Source organism: Aristolochia californica, unplaced genomic scaffold (genome assembly GCF_029961685.1).
Source record: "Aristolochia californica isolate CCGP_79_NKW_82.1479 unplaced genomic scaffold, dmAriCali1.0.hap1 SCAF_6, whole genome shotgun sequence".
NCBI lineage: Eukaryota > Viridiplantae > Streptophyta > Magnoliopsida > Piperales > Aristolochiaceae > Aristolochia > Aristolochia californica.
The window spans coordinates 35,893,697-35,913,897 of NW_027182257.1; the positions used below are offsets into that span (position 1 = coordinate 35,893,697).

General features: G+C 37.9%; 1 protein-coding gene across 1 annotated transcript; it reads right to left on the reverse strand.

Annotated features, from left to right (window-relative positions):
* Positions 1-684: 684 nt before the first annotated feature.
* LOC137934238 (uncharacterized) lies at positions 685-20,201 on the reverse strand. The gene is made up of 10 exons (XM_068778514.1): positions 19,851-20,201; positions 19,657-19,762; positions 19,374-19,434; positions 18,952-19,253; positions 17,888-18,027; positions 17,679-17,753; positions 9,976-10,066; positions 3,102-3,305; positions 2,882-2,926; positions 685-1,264 (listed from the first exon to the last, which is right to left on the reverse strand). Exons 1-10 carry the CDS (start codon positions 20,085-20,087, stop codon positions 1,179-1,181), a joined length of 1,347 nt encoding a protein of 448 aa, XP_068634615.1. The 5' UTR covers positions 20,088-20,201; the 3' UTR covers positions 685-1,178.

A 20,201-nucleotide genomic window follows, 5' to 3' on the forward strand; every position in this document is an offset into this window, starting at 1 on the left:
AAACACAATGTTGTGGAAGTCATTATCTTGCTTTTTATGTTCAATATAAAGTAATGAAGTAGATGTTGAAAATTTCTAAGAGCTGGTTGGGAAACTAATCTATGTGATAATTACAAGACCTGACATCTCCTTTTCAATAAGTGTCAATAGTCAGTTCATGGACAAGCTTCAACTCTCTCATTGGCAAACAATGGAAAGGCAATTGAGGTGTTTGAAGAAAAATCCGAATGAAGGGTTGTTAAATTAGAACCATGGTTATCTCAATATTCAAGAACTTGAAGATGCAGACTTGGTGGGGTCTCCTGACGATAGGAAATACACATCTAGCTATAGTACCACTGTTGGAGGTAATTTAGTGACTAGGCATAACAAGAAGCAGAATATTGTGGCACTATCTAATTCCAAAGACTTAAAACTTGTTAGCCAGTAACCCTGGCTCATAAGCCCTCTTAAAATTACTGCTAAGCTGGGCACACTAGGCATGTAAGAACGAATCTAAAATCTAAGGGGTTTAATTAGGTCCATTTTGGATATTATCAATCCTCTTTTACAGAATGATTTTTGTATATTTGAAAGCAAATATCCTTTTGTTTCTCCACTTTCTGCTAACTACAGCAGCCAATCAAGAACAGCAAATTAACTTTTAGCCCCTCTATAACAATCCTAATTAAACTCCACTATTACTTTTTAAACAGGAAAATAACCAATACTTGAATAAAGTTCTCATCCAGTAAAACAAAAAGCTGTGCCTATCCTTCCTGTTTATTACCTGTTTACATCCATTAGCAGTTGGTTGTTTGAACACTAATAACTTCATTTACTCGCTGCATTCTCAGGTTGAGAATCTCGACTCCATCTTGCTCTGACATTTAACTGGTCTGCACATCTAACCACGGCAAAATTGACCACCCTTCACAGTGTTCCTTTTTTGACTGGTTAAAAACAACTTCTTGTTGAACCACTTTAATTAGGTAAAGATTATGATACCTATAGGCCTACAAAGATCAACCAAATATGTCTTCTGCCAAATTCCTGTCGGCACGGTTAGCCTGCATCATTCACAGGAACACATAGGCAGCAACTGAGTGTACGGCTAACGTCATGGCTTAAGCAAAAGAAATGGGCACAACCCATTTCACAGCATCTGCTCGTTCACACGACTCTTTTGTTGTGATGCTTCACATGGACTGAAGTTTTGGGGCTTCCCACAGTTTCACTTTCTTGTCTGTGCCTGCCGTAGCCAAAATTGTAGCAAGTCCACCACCTGCAAGAAACTTAGCAGGTAAATGATGCTCAAACTGTATTATTTTATTTTCTACCACAGAAATGCACTTGCGCCAACATGATCTGATCAACAATTTGGTGAAGACAAGATGGTTGACTCAAAAAGTTGAAAATGGAGTTATGTATGCATAATTACAATCGGGTACAAAAAATTGAACCACATCGTAACTATCATCAGTCTTCATTTCAAATTTTAGAAATCAGTCTTTCATCTTTTATTAGTAGTATCTGTTGGAAGATGGGCCCAAGCCCATACGACCAGGGAAGGCCCACATATCCAAATGTGTTGGAAGACGGGCCCAAGCCCATAAGATATGGACCCACCATGATCACACGAGCTGGTGAGACCTACCATGATCACGTGAGGTGGCATTATGAGTCTTACACAAGAAGAAGTCTTACATAGCCACAATTATTATAGAAGCAGGTCTCACAGAAAAGTTTTCAGTTTAAAGGTGTTTTAGTCATGTTAGTCTTCTATTTATATTAGGTTATTTAATTATGCTAAGACTTATCTTTAAGTGTTAGAGTTTGGGTATAATTGGGACAAAGGTAGTTTAATTGTAGTTGGACTCTACTACTTTCCTCTATTATAAATAGAGGTTCATATACTTTCATTATATAAAGTTAATGAAGTATTTCTCTTTTCCATAAATTTAACAATATCTTTCATAGAAGTCAGCATCTCGGCATGTTTGGACTTGTTTTTCTAGTCATAAAAGAACCCATAGAAAAGAAAAGAAAAGAAAAGGGGAAGAAAGTTATTTTTTGTTGTTTGGCAACAAAGAATCATTAAGAGAAAATAAAATAAGAGAGAAAATCACTCTCTTAGTTAATAAATTTTCTATCACAAAATGACGGAATTTGGAGAGAAAAGAAAAGAAATGGAAACTTAAGAGAAAATCTTAATCATAAATAATTTAAAATATTGCTAATTTTCTTTTCTTTTTCGTTTTTCACTTATATCCAAACAAGAGAAACTATATTTCTCTTTCATTTTCTCTCTCATTTTCCATGGGCATCCAAACAAGAAAAAAGAAAAGAAGTTTCTTTTCTCTTGTTTGGATGCCAATAAAAAAATGAAAGAGAAGAAAATTAGTAAATTTCAAAATTTTGGTGATTAAAATTTTCTTTCAAGTTTCTATTTCTTTTCTTTTCTCCCCAAATTTCATCATTTTGTGAGAGTTTTTTTTTTTTTAAATGATGCTGCATGTGAGAGAGTTTATTAACTAAGAGAGTGATTTTCTCTCTTATTTTCTTGCTTCTCAATGATTCTCTGGTGCCAAACAACAGAAAATACTTTTCTCTCCCTTTTTCTTTTCTTTTCTTTTATGTGGGCTCCAAACAGGCCCTTGGTCAATTTCACAAACATGACTTGGAGACGGACTCTGTTGCTCACCAAGCCCAGTAACAAATTGACTACCAACAATCCAGTCCCTAAGTCAGCTCATTGGGTCAATACATAGAGGTACTGATTAAGGCAGCAGTTTCCAAGGTTGAGCATATTGAGCCAATTTCTATCTTCAAACCATAAAGTTGATTAAGCTAAACAGTTGAATTTAGATAGAAATGTAACAAACTCATGGTAGAGTCTTACCAAGGGGAATAGGCTGAGGTGACCATGTGATGCCAGTTATGTCACCTAAATATGAAGGAGATTGTGAGAAACTAGTTCAATTGCAAAGTAAATATCACAATGTAACAAAGAAATAAGTAGCAGTGTTGACTTATGATCATCCAAAAGCATTAATTTGTTTCCTTGCAGTTGAAAACGTACAGGAAAAGAGAACAGCAAATCAAAGTAGAAAATCGTTTACCTTCATGTGCTTTATCGGCTGTGTTCAAAACATTTCCAGTTTCAACACATAACCATTGCAATGTGGAACCATGGGTAGCTGCTAATATTTTCCCATCAGGTGAAATACTAATATGATCATATAGTAATGTAGAGCCCTTTGCATCACGGAGTGGAATGGGGAAAACCTTCAGAGCCTTTGGGTCCTCATCTAGATGGTATCGAACTGTTCAAGTGTAAAAGAAAATTAGAGCCATCATATGGGACAACTTTGTAAAACAAGTATAAATAATCTTTGTAAGTAATGGACAAACAAATTTCACTGATGGCTAAGTAATTGTCAAACACATTCTGACAGGGCTGCATGCCTATGATGCAAGCAACCTTCAGAGTATATAATTCGTGAAGAGACGCTGCCCCTCAAACCAGTGTCCTAACAAAGATACCCCACCAAAATCTGCTAGTCATCTTCCTAATTCCACTACGAGCAAATACCTTCTAAAAAGTTGAAGTCCATCAGTAACACGTACATGTAAAAACATTTTTTTTGAAAAACTACAGTACAACTATTTAAACAATCTCTGAGGTCCTTTTAAGCAGAGAATCCAACTCAGATGTCACAGAACCTTTTCAAACTTCCATGCTCAGGCATAATACCTGAACAAGGTAATTGGCATCAGTACAGGTCACTACATTAGAGAAGGCAATTGAACTAAATGTATAACCTAATCTCTGTGCCTTCGACCAAGAAGAAGACACTTATGATTTAAATTGAAATAACTTATAAATGATAGATGCATAAGCTGCTGATAATCACAGTTTTTTTTTTTTTTGAAAAAGAATATATTTATTAACAAAAGAATTACAAAGAAACCGGGAGCAAATCCCTTACAACAAGAGATTGAAAGGTTGCTCCTGACTTGGCAAACACATCTGTCACCAAGTTAGCAAATCTCGGAATGTGAGACCAAATACAAGAATTTTTTTTTTTTAGAAGTAAGTGTGAATGTATTACTGAAGAAAAAAGATTACAACCTTTAAAGCTAAAGAGACATTTCCTCCACAACAAGGTGTTGGAGGGAAACACCTTTTTTATCTTGAGCATCGGCTAAGTGATTAGCTGATCTTGGAACATGTTTCCAAGTACAATGTAAAACAGAAATCAACTTACAGATTTCCTCAAATAACTCCCAATGACGTCAAGGAGGTTTGGATGGCTTTGTGCACCAGTTGATAATGACTTGAGAATCTCCTTCAACTAAGAGAGCACCTTCCTTTTTTTGCTTGAAAAGTTTCAGACCGTTGTACAGCCCATGTAATTCCACGCTAGTAGAGTCAAATACACCAATTGGACCCCCATATGTGAAGATAAGATTGGCTTGTTCATTGTGAATAACTCCGCCAAAACCAGCCGGTCCCAGACATCCAAGAGCACTTCCATCAAAATTTAGTTTAAAGTGCCCAGGAGGGGGTTTGGACCATTCAACCATTTCAGGAGCTCTTGCCAGATTAGACATACCTGCAACATTTCGCCAATTTCCTCGCATGTTTGTCCCATTCAAGTTGTAGAATTCTTTGCGTTGGAGAACCCAAGAGGTTACTTGACTGATAATCTGATCACAAAGAATTTTCCGTGGGAGCGCTTTCTGATTGAATTTTCGATTATTTCTTTATTTCCATAAATTCTACGCAATGTGTCCAACACAGCAAGAGATTAAAATTTTTCCCAATTTTGGGAGACGAGAGTTAACCAAAGTTAGGATGGTGTTATGTAAATCTTGAGATGGGCAGTATGATATACCGATTTTATCCATCAATTTGGTCCAGATCTTATGAGCATATGCACAGTGCAAAAGCGTGTGATCTGCTGTTTCAGGAAATGAATTACAAAACGGGCATTCTGGGTTTGGAACATTAGTGCCACGTCTTTGTAAAGCGTCAGAGGTTAAGATTTTCTTGCGGCATATCATCCAGATAAAGAACTTAACTCGAGGAGGAATAGGTAGCGACCATGCAAAGGCAGCAGGATGTTCTGCTTGGGGAGTCGGATATGAAATCATATGGTAGTACGCAGAAGCAGTGGAGAACATACCTTTGTTTGTTCGGCGTCCAGATGAGTGTGTCAGTAAAGCTTTTTAATGTCACTTCAGAGAGCAATTTGACCAGGCTAGTGGCTTCTAGTGCTTCAGAATCATTCAATGCTCGCCTAAGATGTAGATTTCAGCTACCCGAAGGCTGCCAATGGTCAGAAACCATCGTGCTACGAGATCTTGATAATTGATAAAGACGTTGATGACTATCCTTCAAACAGCTTGAGCCTACCCACCAATCCGTCCAGAATAGAGTTTCTTTTCCGCACCCGATGTAGCATTTGACGACAGACTTGAAAGTTGGTAAAAATTTGGCAATTTTCTTCCAAACAGGTGATAACTTATAAAACCTCCCCCCGTCCATCCACCAACCATGAACTGTTCCGGACTTCATTTTAACCATTCTACGCCACAACAGATTGGGTTGCATGTTGTATTTCCAGATCCACTTCATGGGCAGTGCTTTGTTTGTGGTAGCAATGTCCCGAATCCCGAGACCCCCCCTTATAATTGGCTTACAAACATCTCCCCACTTTACAAGATTAAACTTTTTTTCCCCATTTGGCCCATCCCATAAGAATCTTCTTTTTTAAAAACTCTATTCTATCCCGAATAGATGCAGGACAATGATACAAGGATAAAAAATAGGACGGAATACCGTGTAGGCAAGATTTGATGAGAACCAACTTACCAACTTTGGATAAAAATTTCCCTTTCCATGAAGCAAGACGCTTCTCAAGACGCTCAACAACCGGGAACCGGGAGTTCTTTGTAGGCAATAGTGGAGTCAAAGGCAAGCCCAGATATGTGCTTGGAAAAGACGCAACCTTACAACCCAGATAATTCGCCATCGAATTGAGAATGGAGGATTCAATGTTAAATCCAAAAATTGAAGTTTTCTCCCAACTAATCTTTTGACCAGTGGTCAATTCAAAGATGTTCAATACAGCTTTCATGTGTTTAACTTGTCTCATGGACCCTTCTCTGAAAAGGATATTATCATCAGCATATTGTAAAATAGGAACGTCATGGTTCGGATTAACAAAAACAGGATTTAGCCAACCCGAATGTTTTGCAAAACGGATCATAGAGGTAAGGTATTCTCCTACGAGAGTAAAAATGAATGGAGATAGAGGGTCTCCTTGTCTTATCCCCCTAGAGGCTTTGAAATAACCACGAGGTTTACCATTTACCAAGACAGAATAAGAAGGAGAGGAAATACAACTCCTCATCCAAAATTTCCATCTTGTGCCAAAACCCATACAGTCAAAAAGATAATCCACAAGTTTCCAGTCAACCCGGTCAAAGGCTTTCTCAAAATCAATTTTCAGGACAAACCTAGGAAAACAAACTTAGGAAGGGATGATTTTTTGAACGAATCAAGGAGTTCATGAGCTGTTATAGAAGAGTCCAAGATGTTTCTGTCTCGAATAAAAGCACTTTGTCAAGGATTAATTACCTGTAAAGGATTGCTTTCAACCGATTGGCCGAGAGACGTCCAATAATTTTATATGAACTGGAAGTAAGGCTTATGGGACGGAAATCCTTGGGTAACTCCGAATTTGTTTTTTTTAGGAATAAGAGCAATAAAAGATGTGCCGATCCTAGAGTGAGTTATACCCAGCGATATGAAAGACGAATACAGAGAAAACAAACAGAAGGAAAACTCAAATGAGAGTGGAGAGCGGATTGAAATTTGACGAACTTGCAAAGCACAAAAAGCAAAAATCTGTTGAGAGAAGGATCTCCCTTCGACCTAGGGCGATGGAAGACTGGGAGAGCAAATCGCTTAGTTCTGCTTCAAATACAAGTAAATTGAGAAGCAATTTCAAGAATTTACCAAAGAGAATCCCATTGCCGCCACAGGGGGGGGGGGGGGGGGGACGCATTTTCACACCAACCAATAATCACCTTTGAGTCCCCCTCAATGTGAAGTGGACCACTATAATTGTCTCGAAAAACGTAGAGCCCATTGAGAAGACCTTGGAGATTAACCATCGTTGAGTCAGAAATGCCTAACGGACCAGTATACGACAGACATTGATTGCTTGAGGAATCTGAGATAACACCCCCAAAACTAGCCATTATAGGATTACCAAGAGAAGAACCATCAAAATTTAACTTTAGAAAACCAGGCTCTAGGGGAGTCCATTTTTGCATGACCGGGGTCTTGGTTCCATACCGCATCTTTGCAATGATGCTCCAATTATCACGGATAGATGAACCAACAAAGGAGGAGAAAGACTTTGAGCCAAGCAAAGATCTGAACTGACACACAATCAGCAACCCTTACCTCAGAATTAATTCTAGCATCAAAACGCCTCCGATTACGCTCATTCCAAAGCCCCCACGGAATGAAACCAATGCAAGCGGATATCATAAGCTTTCCAAGCCCAGGAAGGGGAGTACCAATGAGCATCTTGCTGAAAGAAATCAGATCCACTGGCATACAGAATTGCAACCCCGTCTGACTAAGGATGGAAGTCCATACCTTCCACTAGAAAGAGCATTGAAGCAGGATGTGATTGACTCATTCGACCTCAGAGTTGCAAAGAGGGCAGAGATGGTCAATAGCTGGGTGTCCTTTTTTCTAAGCACGTCTGCCGTGAGTATCTTTCCTTGGCAGGCACTCCATACGAAATTTTTTATCTTTGGCGGGGTGTAGAGACGCCATGAAAAGAAAATCTCATGATTCATTTGTTTTGAATGCCAACCATTGATAAAGTTGTATGCAAAGAACACTGAGAAAATTCCGCTTTTATTAGGCCGCTATGTCATCTTATCAGCAACTCAGCAACTAAAGGCCTTAGTCTGTAGGATTGCAAAGATTCCATCATCCTACTTGCCTCCAGAGCCTCAGTATCAGAGAACCCCTTCAAGGGTGCAAGTTCAAACCATCTCCTTCAAAAGCATCTGCAACCGATATTTCCCTTTGTCAAGATAGGAGGAGGAGGTTCCTGAATGCTGACTATAAAGGCTCTTGACCCGTCCACCAATCCTCCCAAAACTTTAAAGATCTGCCGTTACCAACATAGAATCTGACGGCTGAGAAAAATTTGGGGATAAGTAGATATAATGATCTCCAAATTGGAGATAAACTTCTCCGATTGCAACTTGAAGTCTACCAAGGAGAAGGACAACCAAGTTTAGCAGATACCATGTCCTTCCAAAGATTAGAAGAAACATTGTTAAACTTCCAAATCCATTTTAATAGCATGGCTTGGTTCATAACCTTCGATTTCCGAATCCCTAAAACTCCCATATTTTTTGGCATGCAGACATCCTCCCATTTAACCAAATGATACTTAAAAGTATCACTCGATCCTCTCCATAGAAATCTTCTTTTTAGCCTATTCATGGTATTACAAATCGAAACGGGGCAGGGCATAAAGGACAAAGCATAATTTGGGATGCCTGCAATACAAGACTTCAAGAGAAAGAGTCTGCCAGCTTTACTAAGAAATCTGACCTTCCATGTTGCCAGACGGGTCTCCAATTTTTCCACCACAGGATTCCATAGACTTTTGTGTATGCAGCCATTGAAGAGGGGAAGACCAAGGAGGTTGATGGGATGCTAGAGGTTTTACATCCAAAGATGTTCGCCCGTTCTTCTAGTAACACAAGGCTGACATTGAAACCCATAAGGGAAATTTTCCCCCAATTAACTTTCTACCCAGATGCAAGTTCAAATAGACCCAAGACAACTTTGATCCTTTTAGCACCATCCATATTTTCGATCCCAAAAATGATAGTATGATCCGCATATTGAAGAATGGGGATATTAAAAGCCTGCTGGGGGCTGGTTGGGGGGAGCCAACCAAGGTTCACCGCCGAATAAAACATAGGTTTACAGGTTTACTACAAATATTTATTCTTACACCTGAAATTTAATCTTTCTACAAGCTCACAGGACTATTACAGGTTAACCATGATTCACCTTAACAATCTTCTTAAGTTATCTTCAGAAAGATATGGGTTTCCCATGAATAAAGAAATTGTAGAATTTAATTTACTTTTTAACTTTAAATGATAGTTTTTGTAGCTTCAGGTTTGAAACCAAGAATGCTTGATAGCAAAAGCAAGTACTTATCAGCTCACCCACTGAAGCAGAGTGTCATTTCCAAAATATATTTATGGAGATTTGCCTATATCCATTGCGCTTCAACTCATTTTACTAATTGAGAGGAATTTCACCACAGTTGAGCACCAAAGAAGATAAAGAAATATTCTTGGCAGCTACTTGTGGTGCCCATTGATATTTAATGCAAGGATATGCCATGTCAAACTGACATTTCTCCCACAAAGCAATAAATTTTTACCTAAGATTAATTCCAGGTCAATAACAAGGATGAACCAGGCCTCAACCAGATACAAAGCTCACTGAAGGGGGCAAAATTTTATGAGGAAATTCCAAAAGAACATCACATGAAGCCCAAAATTGAGCATTTCAAATATAACAATAACAGATAAGGGGCACCATCCAGAGAGCCTCTGAGTCGCATACAAAGAAGTTCATTAATCTGCCCAACAGACATACCATTTCTCCCCAATGCTATTGTGATTCGCCATACATAACTGAAATAACCCCACATTGCATGTTGTCACTTTGCAATTTGCAACTGATAATAACATGTATTCCTCATTTCATCAAAAAGTAGGGTGAAAATTTTAAATGATTCATAAAAAAATGGATAGTGAAAAGAAAGTATAATGCATATCTTGGACAAATGAATGAACTAGTAAGGAGGGGAGTAGAGCCTTGCAATAAGAGTTAAAGAATGAAAGAATCCATCAGGAAAACCATACCATTTATATTCCATATTCTCATAGACCCATCCTTTGATGTCGTAATAATTTGTTCTGAGTTTGGAGTAAAGCACAACCAAGTGACAGCACTCTGACAATGAATAAGAAATATTTAGAAATTAGTTCCATGCATATTCCAGAAACCAATATAGAAATTTCAAGCAAACAGTCTACCAAGCAATTAAATGACTATTTTAACCTTTTTCTTAACAAAAGGCGAACAGTATTTTGCAGCATAGATAAAATGAACCATATTAAGAAACAATGTTTAACACTATAGACAGAGTAAGTGCACATCCATGATAAACCATAAAGACAACATAATTTATTTATTCAATGGGCATTTATGGTGGAAACAAATGGACAAGCATCTCTAACACTAAACAGCAGAATCAGGTTGTCAGTACCTTCTTTCCAAATTAATGAAGTTCAAACATATGACAATCATTACATGCCTAAGACTTCATGTTATACAGATTTGATTTTAGTAGACCAAGCACCTTACACGAAAGACACCTAGGAAGAAGCCAGATAGGCATGTGTACTCACACATGCACATTGTCATTTTAAGCTTAGTAATACAAGTTTCTATGTAATTTTCGGATTAAATATTCACAGTAAGAACAGCTTTATGAAAAAAAAAAATTAAACATATAAAAAGTGTAAAATGTATGAAGAATGACATTCAATGTAAAGAGAAATGAAACAACCATATGCTGAAATCAAATAACTGAAAAAGCTTATAGAAAAGCTGTTTTCCTGGGATTAAATCATGACATATTGAGATGCTGTGGATTCATAAATTCAAAAGCCATTTATCCTAGGATGAGATTGTTACAAGCCTCACTCGATGGCAGAGAAAAAGAGAACTAAGGTGCTTTCTGGTCTAGAGTTTGGAAGTTGGAGAGGAGCAAGAGTATGCTGGAGCTAAGGCTCGAGTAACTCAAGGAGGACACACGAAAAAAATAAATAAAATACTTGGAGCGCTAATGCTCCTTTGCATTTGCACAATCAACACATGATTGGGTTACAATTCAAACAAGGAAACTCAAAACTCTGTCCTACTTCAGTTAGGAAATCAATTTGGTCCTAGTTTGCTCCTACTTAAACCTCAAAGGAAGATAAATAAAATACTTGAAGCGCTAATGCTCCTTTGCATATGCACAATCAACACATAACAATTCAAACAAGGAAACTCAATACTCTGTCCTACTTCGGTTAGGAAAACAATTTGGCCCTAGCTTGCTCCTACTTAAACCTAAAGATTCTAATACTTAGGCTCTACCTTAAACGACTTTAAGTAGGACTTTGCAGTTAGAAATTAGAGGGGAAAGGATCCCTGTCCACATGTGTCTACAGACTTCTAGTGACTACCCTATCCTTGTGAAACTAAAAGAATTTCCCCCATATGCCACTTACCCCCAGATTACTAAAATACCCCCAAATTGGCACCTAACAAAGATCATGTTATATTCTGATATTGTGGATTCAGAAGTTCAAAAAACATCAAGTTCAACAATCATTTCTCAATATAAACCCCACAAATGGAAGCTGAACCTAGTTTGTGATGCCTGCAGTCTTCAAGGTAAGCAGAGTTCGGCATTGTGGGGTTTGTTTACCATTAGTGGTAGAATCTGAGATAAGTGATGTTAATTTTAATAGAACAAGTGAGGAAAGTTCAAATGTGAGGACAAGGCGCAGAGACCTGATATACAAGCATGGTGGTGATTACAATATCAAACGTGCTCCACAAATAGTGCATATCTGACACAAATAATGTCTAATATGCACTTTTCGTGTTTTATCATACAAAGGTCACCATCACGAGTCATCATAGAATGTCAAGCTAAGAGACGATAGATGGCCTTTGACTACAGCAATGCATTAGCATCTAATCTTAAACCTGTTGCCAGGTTACTCTTGATTTGCATAGACATCAAAAAGTTGACAGATTTAGACATACAGGATCGCCAGTAGTGTGACAACAGCAAAGGCCTACAGTCTCTAAAAGAACAGATACCATGTTAAAACCAATTACTATCAGGTATAAATATAGGATAAAAAGATGTACTAGTCTACATATAAATGCCACAAGTTTGTTTTATTTCCAGAAAGCGCCATGCAATTGAAATGTAGTAGTCCAACTGAAGACTATAAACATAACGTAAACTACCAATCCTGCCCTTTTATTCAGAATTGTAATTAAAAATAAAGAGGAAGAGACGTGAGGCCTGCTTCTCACTCATCCCAGGAGATGAGGCTGGGCCCCCTACTTTCCCTCTCTAATAGATGGGAGAAGGGGGGCCATGTACTACCCCTGCCTCTGGGTGCACAATGAGGAGGAGGGGGATGCACCCCTCAGCCCCTCCAACTCATAGCATGAACTAGCATGAACAGGAGTGGGGAAGAATGCTCGCTTCCCCTCTCTACAGTAACTAAAAGAGGAGGTAATAGAAGACCTCCTTGTCCTCTGTGCTTGATACTTCCCTCTTCTCTTATCAACAAAGTGGGAAGGGGCAGTCCTCCATTCTCCTATGAGCACAAAGAGACTATGAGCTTGAGAGAGAGAAAAGGCCTTCCTCTCCTCTCTGCTCATACAAAGAGAGGTTCTCCCTCCCACCCCCTCAGAACAAGCTCAAAGAGGAGCCTCAGTTCCCTTCGGCTTGTGTATACAGGCACCCCACTCTCAGCACAAATACGAGGAGATGCAGAAAGACGGAGGCCAACCTCCTTCTCTGAAGGAAGAGCAGGTGAAGGAAAGGGGACGGGAGGGAAGCAGTGGGTAAGAAACCGGCAGAACCTGCTCCATGCGAGGATGGATTTCACCATCCAACTTACAGGGCAGGATCAGGTTCAGCAAAAAGAAACAACACTGGGTCCGAGCTGTACAGTTTCCCTTACCCTAACCGGAACCCATCCACAACCCACAGGATCTTATTACACAGCCACCTCCTCTCTTATGTAGAATGACATAATTTTATAAACCCCAAATGAATAGACATGTAAGGTAGTTATGAAAGGAAAGTTCAGCTAATAAAAGAAAAATACTTACACACCCATCCACCCAAATTTATGCTAATAAAAGGTAATAAAAGAACATTTTATGCTAGAAGTACATGGGTAAAATGATTATTTCACTATATGTATATGGCACACCCTCTTCCTAGTACGTATAAGTTGCTAAGGTGAATGTTTTCTATCTCTTTATGTACTTAAATCGTGGGTATATTATGGTTTATTGCATGTACAAGGAAGAGGGCATTTTTGCCTTTTTTGTAATCACTCACTTAAAGTTCTTAGTAGAAAAGGTTAGAGGTCAACTTTTTGACCTCTAACGACTCTGCCACAACTCACAGCAGTTTCTCTCTTCTCATCTCTTCTTTTTTTTATTTTTTTAAGAAAGTGCACAATTTTATAAAGCCATGAGCAAAAAGAAGAGAACATCAAAAAGGGGATCTCTACCAATAAGAGATTGAAGAGAGACCCCGTCTTTAGCAAGAGAATCAGCTATGCTACTAGTTCTCCCTTCTTCTTCTATTCTCCTTTCTTCTATTTTCAATCAATTTCAGGACATTACATGGTATCAGAGTGTTGTGATCCAATTTAGAAGAATTTTTTCACGTCTTTCTGCTTCCCTAAGCATCAGCACAAAAGGGAGGTAAAGGTTGAATTTTTTTCTCCCAAAAGAAATTAGGTTAAAATACTTCCCTTTCTTAAGCCATAACCAGTTGATTAATGACTTGTAATTCTGCTTAAGGCAATGTTTAATGTTCTCTGCCCCTCAAGAGGGTTGTTGAAGTGTGGTCTATGTCTGCACAGACCTCTCCAAATCTAATTTTTTTTGTGGCTGATCTCCTGTGATTGGTACATATGCATGAAGGTGGAAGTGGATTGTTTGGTATCGTTTTGGTGCCGTTGAGAAAGACAATCAAAATTTCATTTTCAAGCACTCAAGTTTCTTGACCAAGATTATTTACAAAGTGAAGTTAAAAATACCAACTTGGGGAGGAGTGTTGAAAGACACCCCAAATGTGTAAGGGTGCATGGCTAATAAATAAGGAGGACTTTCATAGAGATTGCATATAATTGTAATTATGCAAACTGAGGTGTATGTCCTCTTATGTTTTTTTCCCTTTGAATCATGTAACCTTAAAGACATTGTAGTCATTGTAAACACCTTCCCACAACTATAAATATATCCTCAAAGCTTGGAGTAGAGCATTCAAGTCTCTTTCCTCTTTGTTCAAATTCGTCCATACACTTCTCTCTTTTCCTCATACTTCTCTCCCTTCGTTTCTTCTCTTCTCACTCCCAAGAGCTAGCGTTCCTCTCTTCTCTCCTTCCCTTGAGATTTCTTGTGTTTATGTGTTGTCCCTGGAAATCAACACATGAGTATTCTGATTTTACCATAGTTTCTATTTTGAGCTCCATCCCAAACTTTTTTGGAAAGTTCTTTTCAGGATTCCATCCTAAAGGGCTTTACCAAAGCGTCAAAAAGTCCTATTGGTTGTCCCTAATTCGGAGTGAGTCAAAGCCTTCAATTTTATTTTTTTAAGTGAAGGGTCATTAATCGATCAGTCATTTCAAGGATGATCGATCAACCCAAGAGGAACATGTCTCTGTTTCAGCTATTACTCAATCATGCAAAGTTCATGGAAATTGTTTGAAAATTTGTTTATCTCCCTCTTGAGTCAAGCCTAGTCACCCTTAATACTCTATTGATTTGATGTGTGCCTTCTTATTTTCTTGTTAGAAACTAGGTTTAGAAGTAGAACATTGCATTGTTGCTTCCTTCTGCCTGAAGTTTCTAAATTTAGATAATCGTTTTTAAAAAATATGAGCATTGCATTGTCGCCTACTTCCATTTCAAGTATGAGTGGCACTATCTTTGTTTTTTTTAGTATTTCTTTCATTTATCATCTTTATTTCCATCACTTTGGAGCAATGCCTATAGATACCCATTAACTGCAAAGAATAGGAGTGAGCCCAACATCCAGCTTAAATCAATCTTTTATTCTTTTTAACCAAGTGGTATTTTTAAGCTACCCATACAAAATGCATAGAATCTTTCTATTGCCCTAAGATTGGGTTGGTCCACCTTTAAATTTGAGTAAACTTTTCAGACTGGCATTTGAGTCTTTTCATTAGGCTAGAGGTAATTTCCTTCTCTCACATTTGTTTTGTGCAAGTTGGGCTTCTTGACAAAGAAAGAGTGATCCTTAACTTGAAGAGAGAAGTAGAAGAAGTATAAGTAAAAGGTAACACTATAATGAAAAATTCCACATGAAGTGGTAATCAAATTTTGACCAGAATATCCAAAGAAGGAGAACAAGATGAGAATAAGATGAAGGTTTGTTTTTTAGGATTTTTTTTTTCAGCCACACAAGATTGAAAACCAAAATTTTTGCTAGCTGCAGTTACAAACTACATCTTGAGGGGGAGGGTTGAAGAAGTCAAGTCAATGAATCTAAAGTGAGTCTCATATGAAAAAGGACTCACACATTGAAGCAAAGTCAAAGAAGAAGAGGGGAAGATAGGTTCTACATGTAGCACGTATGGGGGAAGGATTTCCTCAATATTCTCTTATGTTTAAGTTTCTTATTACAACTTTATTTTTATTAGATTTAGTAAGACATAATTGGGCGTAATTAGGACTTAGGGAAGTTTTAATTTTATTAGGATTTTAAATTGCATTTCATTATAAAAGGACATGATGTAAGAGAGCAAAACACAATATACGAGTTCTCTCTCTCTCTCTCTCTCTCTCTCTCTCTCTCTCTCATTTTCTTCTCCTTTCTATCTTTCATGCTTCTTGTTTGAAAATTAATGACATACTTGAAGTCATTTGTCTTTATGGATGGTTCATCATCTCCTCTTCATAGTGCGAGTGTGGTTCATGTCACACCTACCATGTCATTGCGCTCTACCTTAGTTCCCAGTCAACTTATTATCAGTTAGTTAACTAATTAAAACTTTGAATTATCCAATCACATTTTTTTCCTACCTATTGTGTCTTTCACGATCTCTAGACGAGGAGGATGATTAATGTAGGACGTGAACAAGAGGGATTTTATTATCTTCGAGATGTTATTGATGCAGAAGACCACAACCTTACAAGTGAAGACATCACCATTACAATGGCACTTGCACTTTGGATATCCTTCATCGTCTAATCCTCCCCAACTTCATCCTTCTTTGCCTACAAGTGGTTTTTTCAATGTGAATCCTGATAGCTCAGGAAGCACTATAGGACATCTTTTATTTTGTGTATCAAAAATAGAAGTTTTGAGTCCACTTGAATTAGTTCCGCTACTATGCATGGGGCCCTTGTTAGGTACCAAGTCTGTGTTATTTCTAGTATTACTTGTCCTTTTTTATGATTATAGAAAGGTTACTTGGGTGAATCTCCTTAAAAAAAGCACAAAGCTTTTTGTATATTTGTGCAATTTTATAATGCAATCAAACCAATTTGGTGCTTCACTTCATGTTCTCCAATCCAATAATGGTCTTGAGTTCATGAGTAATAAATCAGCTTCTTCCTGTACATTGAATGGAATTTTACATCAAACTTCATTGTCTATACCCCATATCAAAATAGGTTAGATGGAAAGAAAAAATCAACACCTTGTAGAAGTGGCCCAAACTATGTCGTACCAAATGAATGTCAATAAAGAGTTATTGGGTGATTCCTGCATGTTTTTTAATAAATCGTATATGATCCTCTGTTCTAGGAGGTAACATTCCCATGCATGTGTTAAAATCTTATAGAAATTTTTTTGAGATGTGTCCTCGAGTGTTAAGGTCAGTATGCTTTGTTCATGTGTTTGAAGTTCCTTTGGATAAATTATCTGCTCGATCTATTAAATATATATTTCTAGGTTACTCACATCAACAAAAGGGTCCAAGTTTAATGGCCCTAAAGCTAAGAAGACACATGTCACTATTGATGTTCCCCAAATATTTTTCATCTAACGAATCTGATATTATTTCTTAATCCCATCATGATCGTGTTTTGCCACTTCCGATGACTGCACAGGAAAGCTATGTCTCATGCCAGGGTTAGAGGTTGACTTTTTTACTTCAAAAAACTTTGCCACAACTCACACCAGCTTCTCTTCTCCTTTATTATTTTCTCCTTCTTTTGTCTATTTATAATCTGTTTCAGGATTTTAAATTTTACATAAATGAATTCTGTTAGGGTTTTGGTGGCCATAGTAAGGATTAGGCTATATTTGGAAACAATACAAACTTGTCGCCATATTTGAAGGTAGGCCAAAACTTAGGGCTATATTATGTTTAACCCAGTTATTATCAGGATGAATCATAGTAAGAATAGAAAGTGGATCCTGAAATAAGATGGTAGGATGTTTTTGTATCCTTTGCAAGAAGAACAAGTTAATTGTGAGACATACAGAGGGTTCTATTTTTTTTTTTTTATTGGAGAGAAATGAGAAAGGGCAGATGGTTTTCCCACTGTAACAAACATAAGTTATAATCAACAAAACTGTGATAATGTTGCAGCACAAGGACATCTACCCAACCACAAACATGACATTTTTAGGCCGCCGTGAAGACAAAAGACCTGAGAAACATAATATTCATCTCATGTACAGTGATGCCCAATTTAACACGTAAGCTACATGGAACAGTTTGTCAGTTTTATTGAAAAATGCCATACGAGGAACATCAAAAAGAATAATCACCTTGTGTCCTTTAAGTTGCATAACCTTTGTAAGCTCTTTCACAGACCCATCCTTAGAGTACAGTATTTCCCAGACCTACCAAGACAAATTGGATAAAGAGTCATTCTTGAACAAGAACTTGAAAATTTACTCTTAGGCCTTATGGCAACGAGCAATAAAAAAAACTAAGAATTAATTAAACTGAAAAAACAACGAAAGAATGATATAACCTTCACATCTGCAGTAAATGCAGCTGCAGCCAGAAAACGTCCATTCGGAGAAATAGCGGCCATAGTATTTCTAAGTTGATTTGTGTCAACAGTCCCCAAGACTTTCCCACTTTTTCCATGCCAAAGTATAATATCAGTATCTGAAAACACATGAACCATCATCAACAAGAGTTTACCCCCTTTCATTCCTTCGGAGAAAAAGGGGGGAAAAAAATCAAAAGTCTTACATTTGATATTGGTTAGATACATACAAACATGACACCAAAATACCTTTGACTTGAACATAAAACCTCACAATAAAAAATGTCAAATGGGGCAATTGAGCAAAAGGCCCACATTCTAAGGCATAATTTGATATCATAGAAGTGAAGTATACAAGCATGATACCAGAACACCTTTGACTTGAACATAAAACCTCATAAAAGTGGGCAAAAGGCATAATTTGATATCATAGAAGTGAAGAAATGAGAACAGGGTAATTTTTCAGAAAAGCTATGGACAATTTGAAGAAAAATTTTGAAATTCAAGTTAACTGAACATATTAGAATGAAAAATTTGGTTTATAATCTGAATTCCATATTAATTGACACTGGAATTAATTGGAGTACCCTGTCAAACGAAGTTAAGCATTTCAACAACAACCAAACCCGCCAAACAATTGAGGATTGTAACATCTGTGTCAACTCTCTTCAAGCATATGTTAGCCAAGCGGGATACTGCCTATGATAAGGACCAAGGTAACAGAAGTAGACAAAGTGAGTCCACAAAATCCTGACTACCAAGAAGGGCAAATTCCATATCAATTGGCATGCACTACTTGCAGCTTTACAGTGTCCCTAACATAGTCCAGAGATTTCAGATATTAAGGACTTTGAAAAACAATCATGAACTCATTTCCAAGTGGATTTTGTTGCTCTTGTTTGAAATCTTACATGAAAAGGGATGGTTTTCCAAAGGCAACCCACTTGTAAAGCAGAATTATTAATCAATTATAAATTTTTGTAAACATTGGGATATAAAACATCAAACTATCCAAAATAATGCATGCAGCAATCTATCCATGCCTTCTGAACATGATGCAATGATAGTGCTCCCATCGGCAGCTCCGTAACTTGATGTGGCCCCAGAAAGAGTCAATATATTTCTTTTCTCATGGACTTTGTGGTGTTCCCACTTAATTTGTGGAAGTGGAAGTTTCTGTTGCTGTTGCAGTTTGGCTTCGCTGGTAGGTTTTGGAGTTAAATCTCCATACATATATAGAGAAGAACCAGTAAGAGCTTGAGTAGCCACAACCAGAGATGATGCTTCCTCAGCAAAGGCAACTGCCACTGGTAGATTCCCAGCGGGTAAGTTTAGCCTCAGAAACCTGCAGAAAATGGTAGCAAATTCAAGATGATGGGGAACTAAGAGAAAAAAGAAGGACCAATAAACATAAATGTTAGTTCCACTACAATAACAAGGGTCCAAAAAAGCACAAAGATTGTACTTGAAGCTTTTGCTGCAGGCATCATCCAACCTAAATAGTCTGGCAACTCCGTCCGCGCACGCTGTGATCAGATAATCCAACAATTGAAAAACAAAAGATTAAGAATAAAGTCGAAATTTGGTCTCTTGGCTCCTTAATTAATTTAACCGCACCCTTTTTCAGTCAAGAGTGGCGTAGCTCCTCTCTCATCTTACTCAAATTCGTGCTTCTAGACCGAATGCACGTCATATAAATTAAACGAGAAAATGCCAAAACACTCTGAAATCAAGGGGATCGGATCTACCTGTCGCCAAATTGCGTCCATTAGACGAGAAACAGAGGCCACTGACAGTATCTCCGTGGCCCTTCAAGGTGTTGACATCCAACGGATGATGCCGTTTGACTTGATCCTGAAACTTGCTCAACTAAATACTTTTGCTGCATTAAAATCGAAAGCGGTAACTTCGAGGAGGAATGCAAATTTCAAAAAATTGCCACCTTCTCTGCAGTCAGCTGATGATGTTTCAGATGCGTTTTTTTCTGCGAAGGTCTTGAAGTTTTCTGTGTGGTCGCTTTGGTGTCCGGATTCGCAATTGCTCGAACTTCAGCTCTTTTCTTCCATATGTAATCAGAGAAAAAGAGAAGAACGAGGAGACCACCAAGGGCAACTGAGAAGATGGAAACTGTGAGAACGGGAAACCCCAGAATAGATGACGAAGAGAAAGAAGGCAGCATTTTTCGATGACGAGAAAGAAGCACAAAAGATGCAACTTTTGTACTTGTTTTCTGATATTATCTGTTCTGGCTTCGCGAGCGGGAAGCAAGCAGGATTCAGGAAGCTTAAGCCCT

Excerpts from the sequence above, each read along its gene's own strand:
- LOC137934238 (XM_068778514.1), bottom strand. The coding sequence starts at position 20,087 with ATGCTGCCTTCTTTCTCTTCGTCATCTATTCTGGGGTTTCCCGTTCTC. Across the intron at positions 17,754-17,887 it reads CATTTACTGCAGATGTGAAG|GTCTGGGAAATACTGTACTC; the intron begins GTTATATCATTC and ends TTGTCTTGGTAG. Across the intron at positions 1,265-2,881 it reads ACCTCAGCCTATTCCCCTTG|GTGGTGGACTTGCTACAATT; the intron begins GTAAGACTCTAC and ends AGTTTCTTGCAG.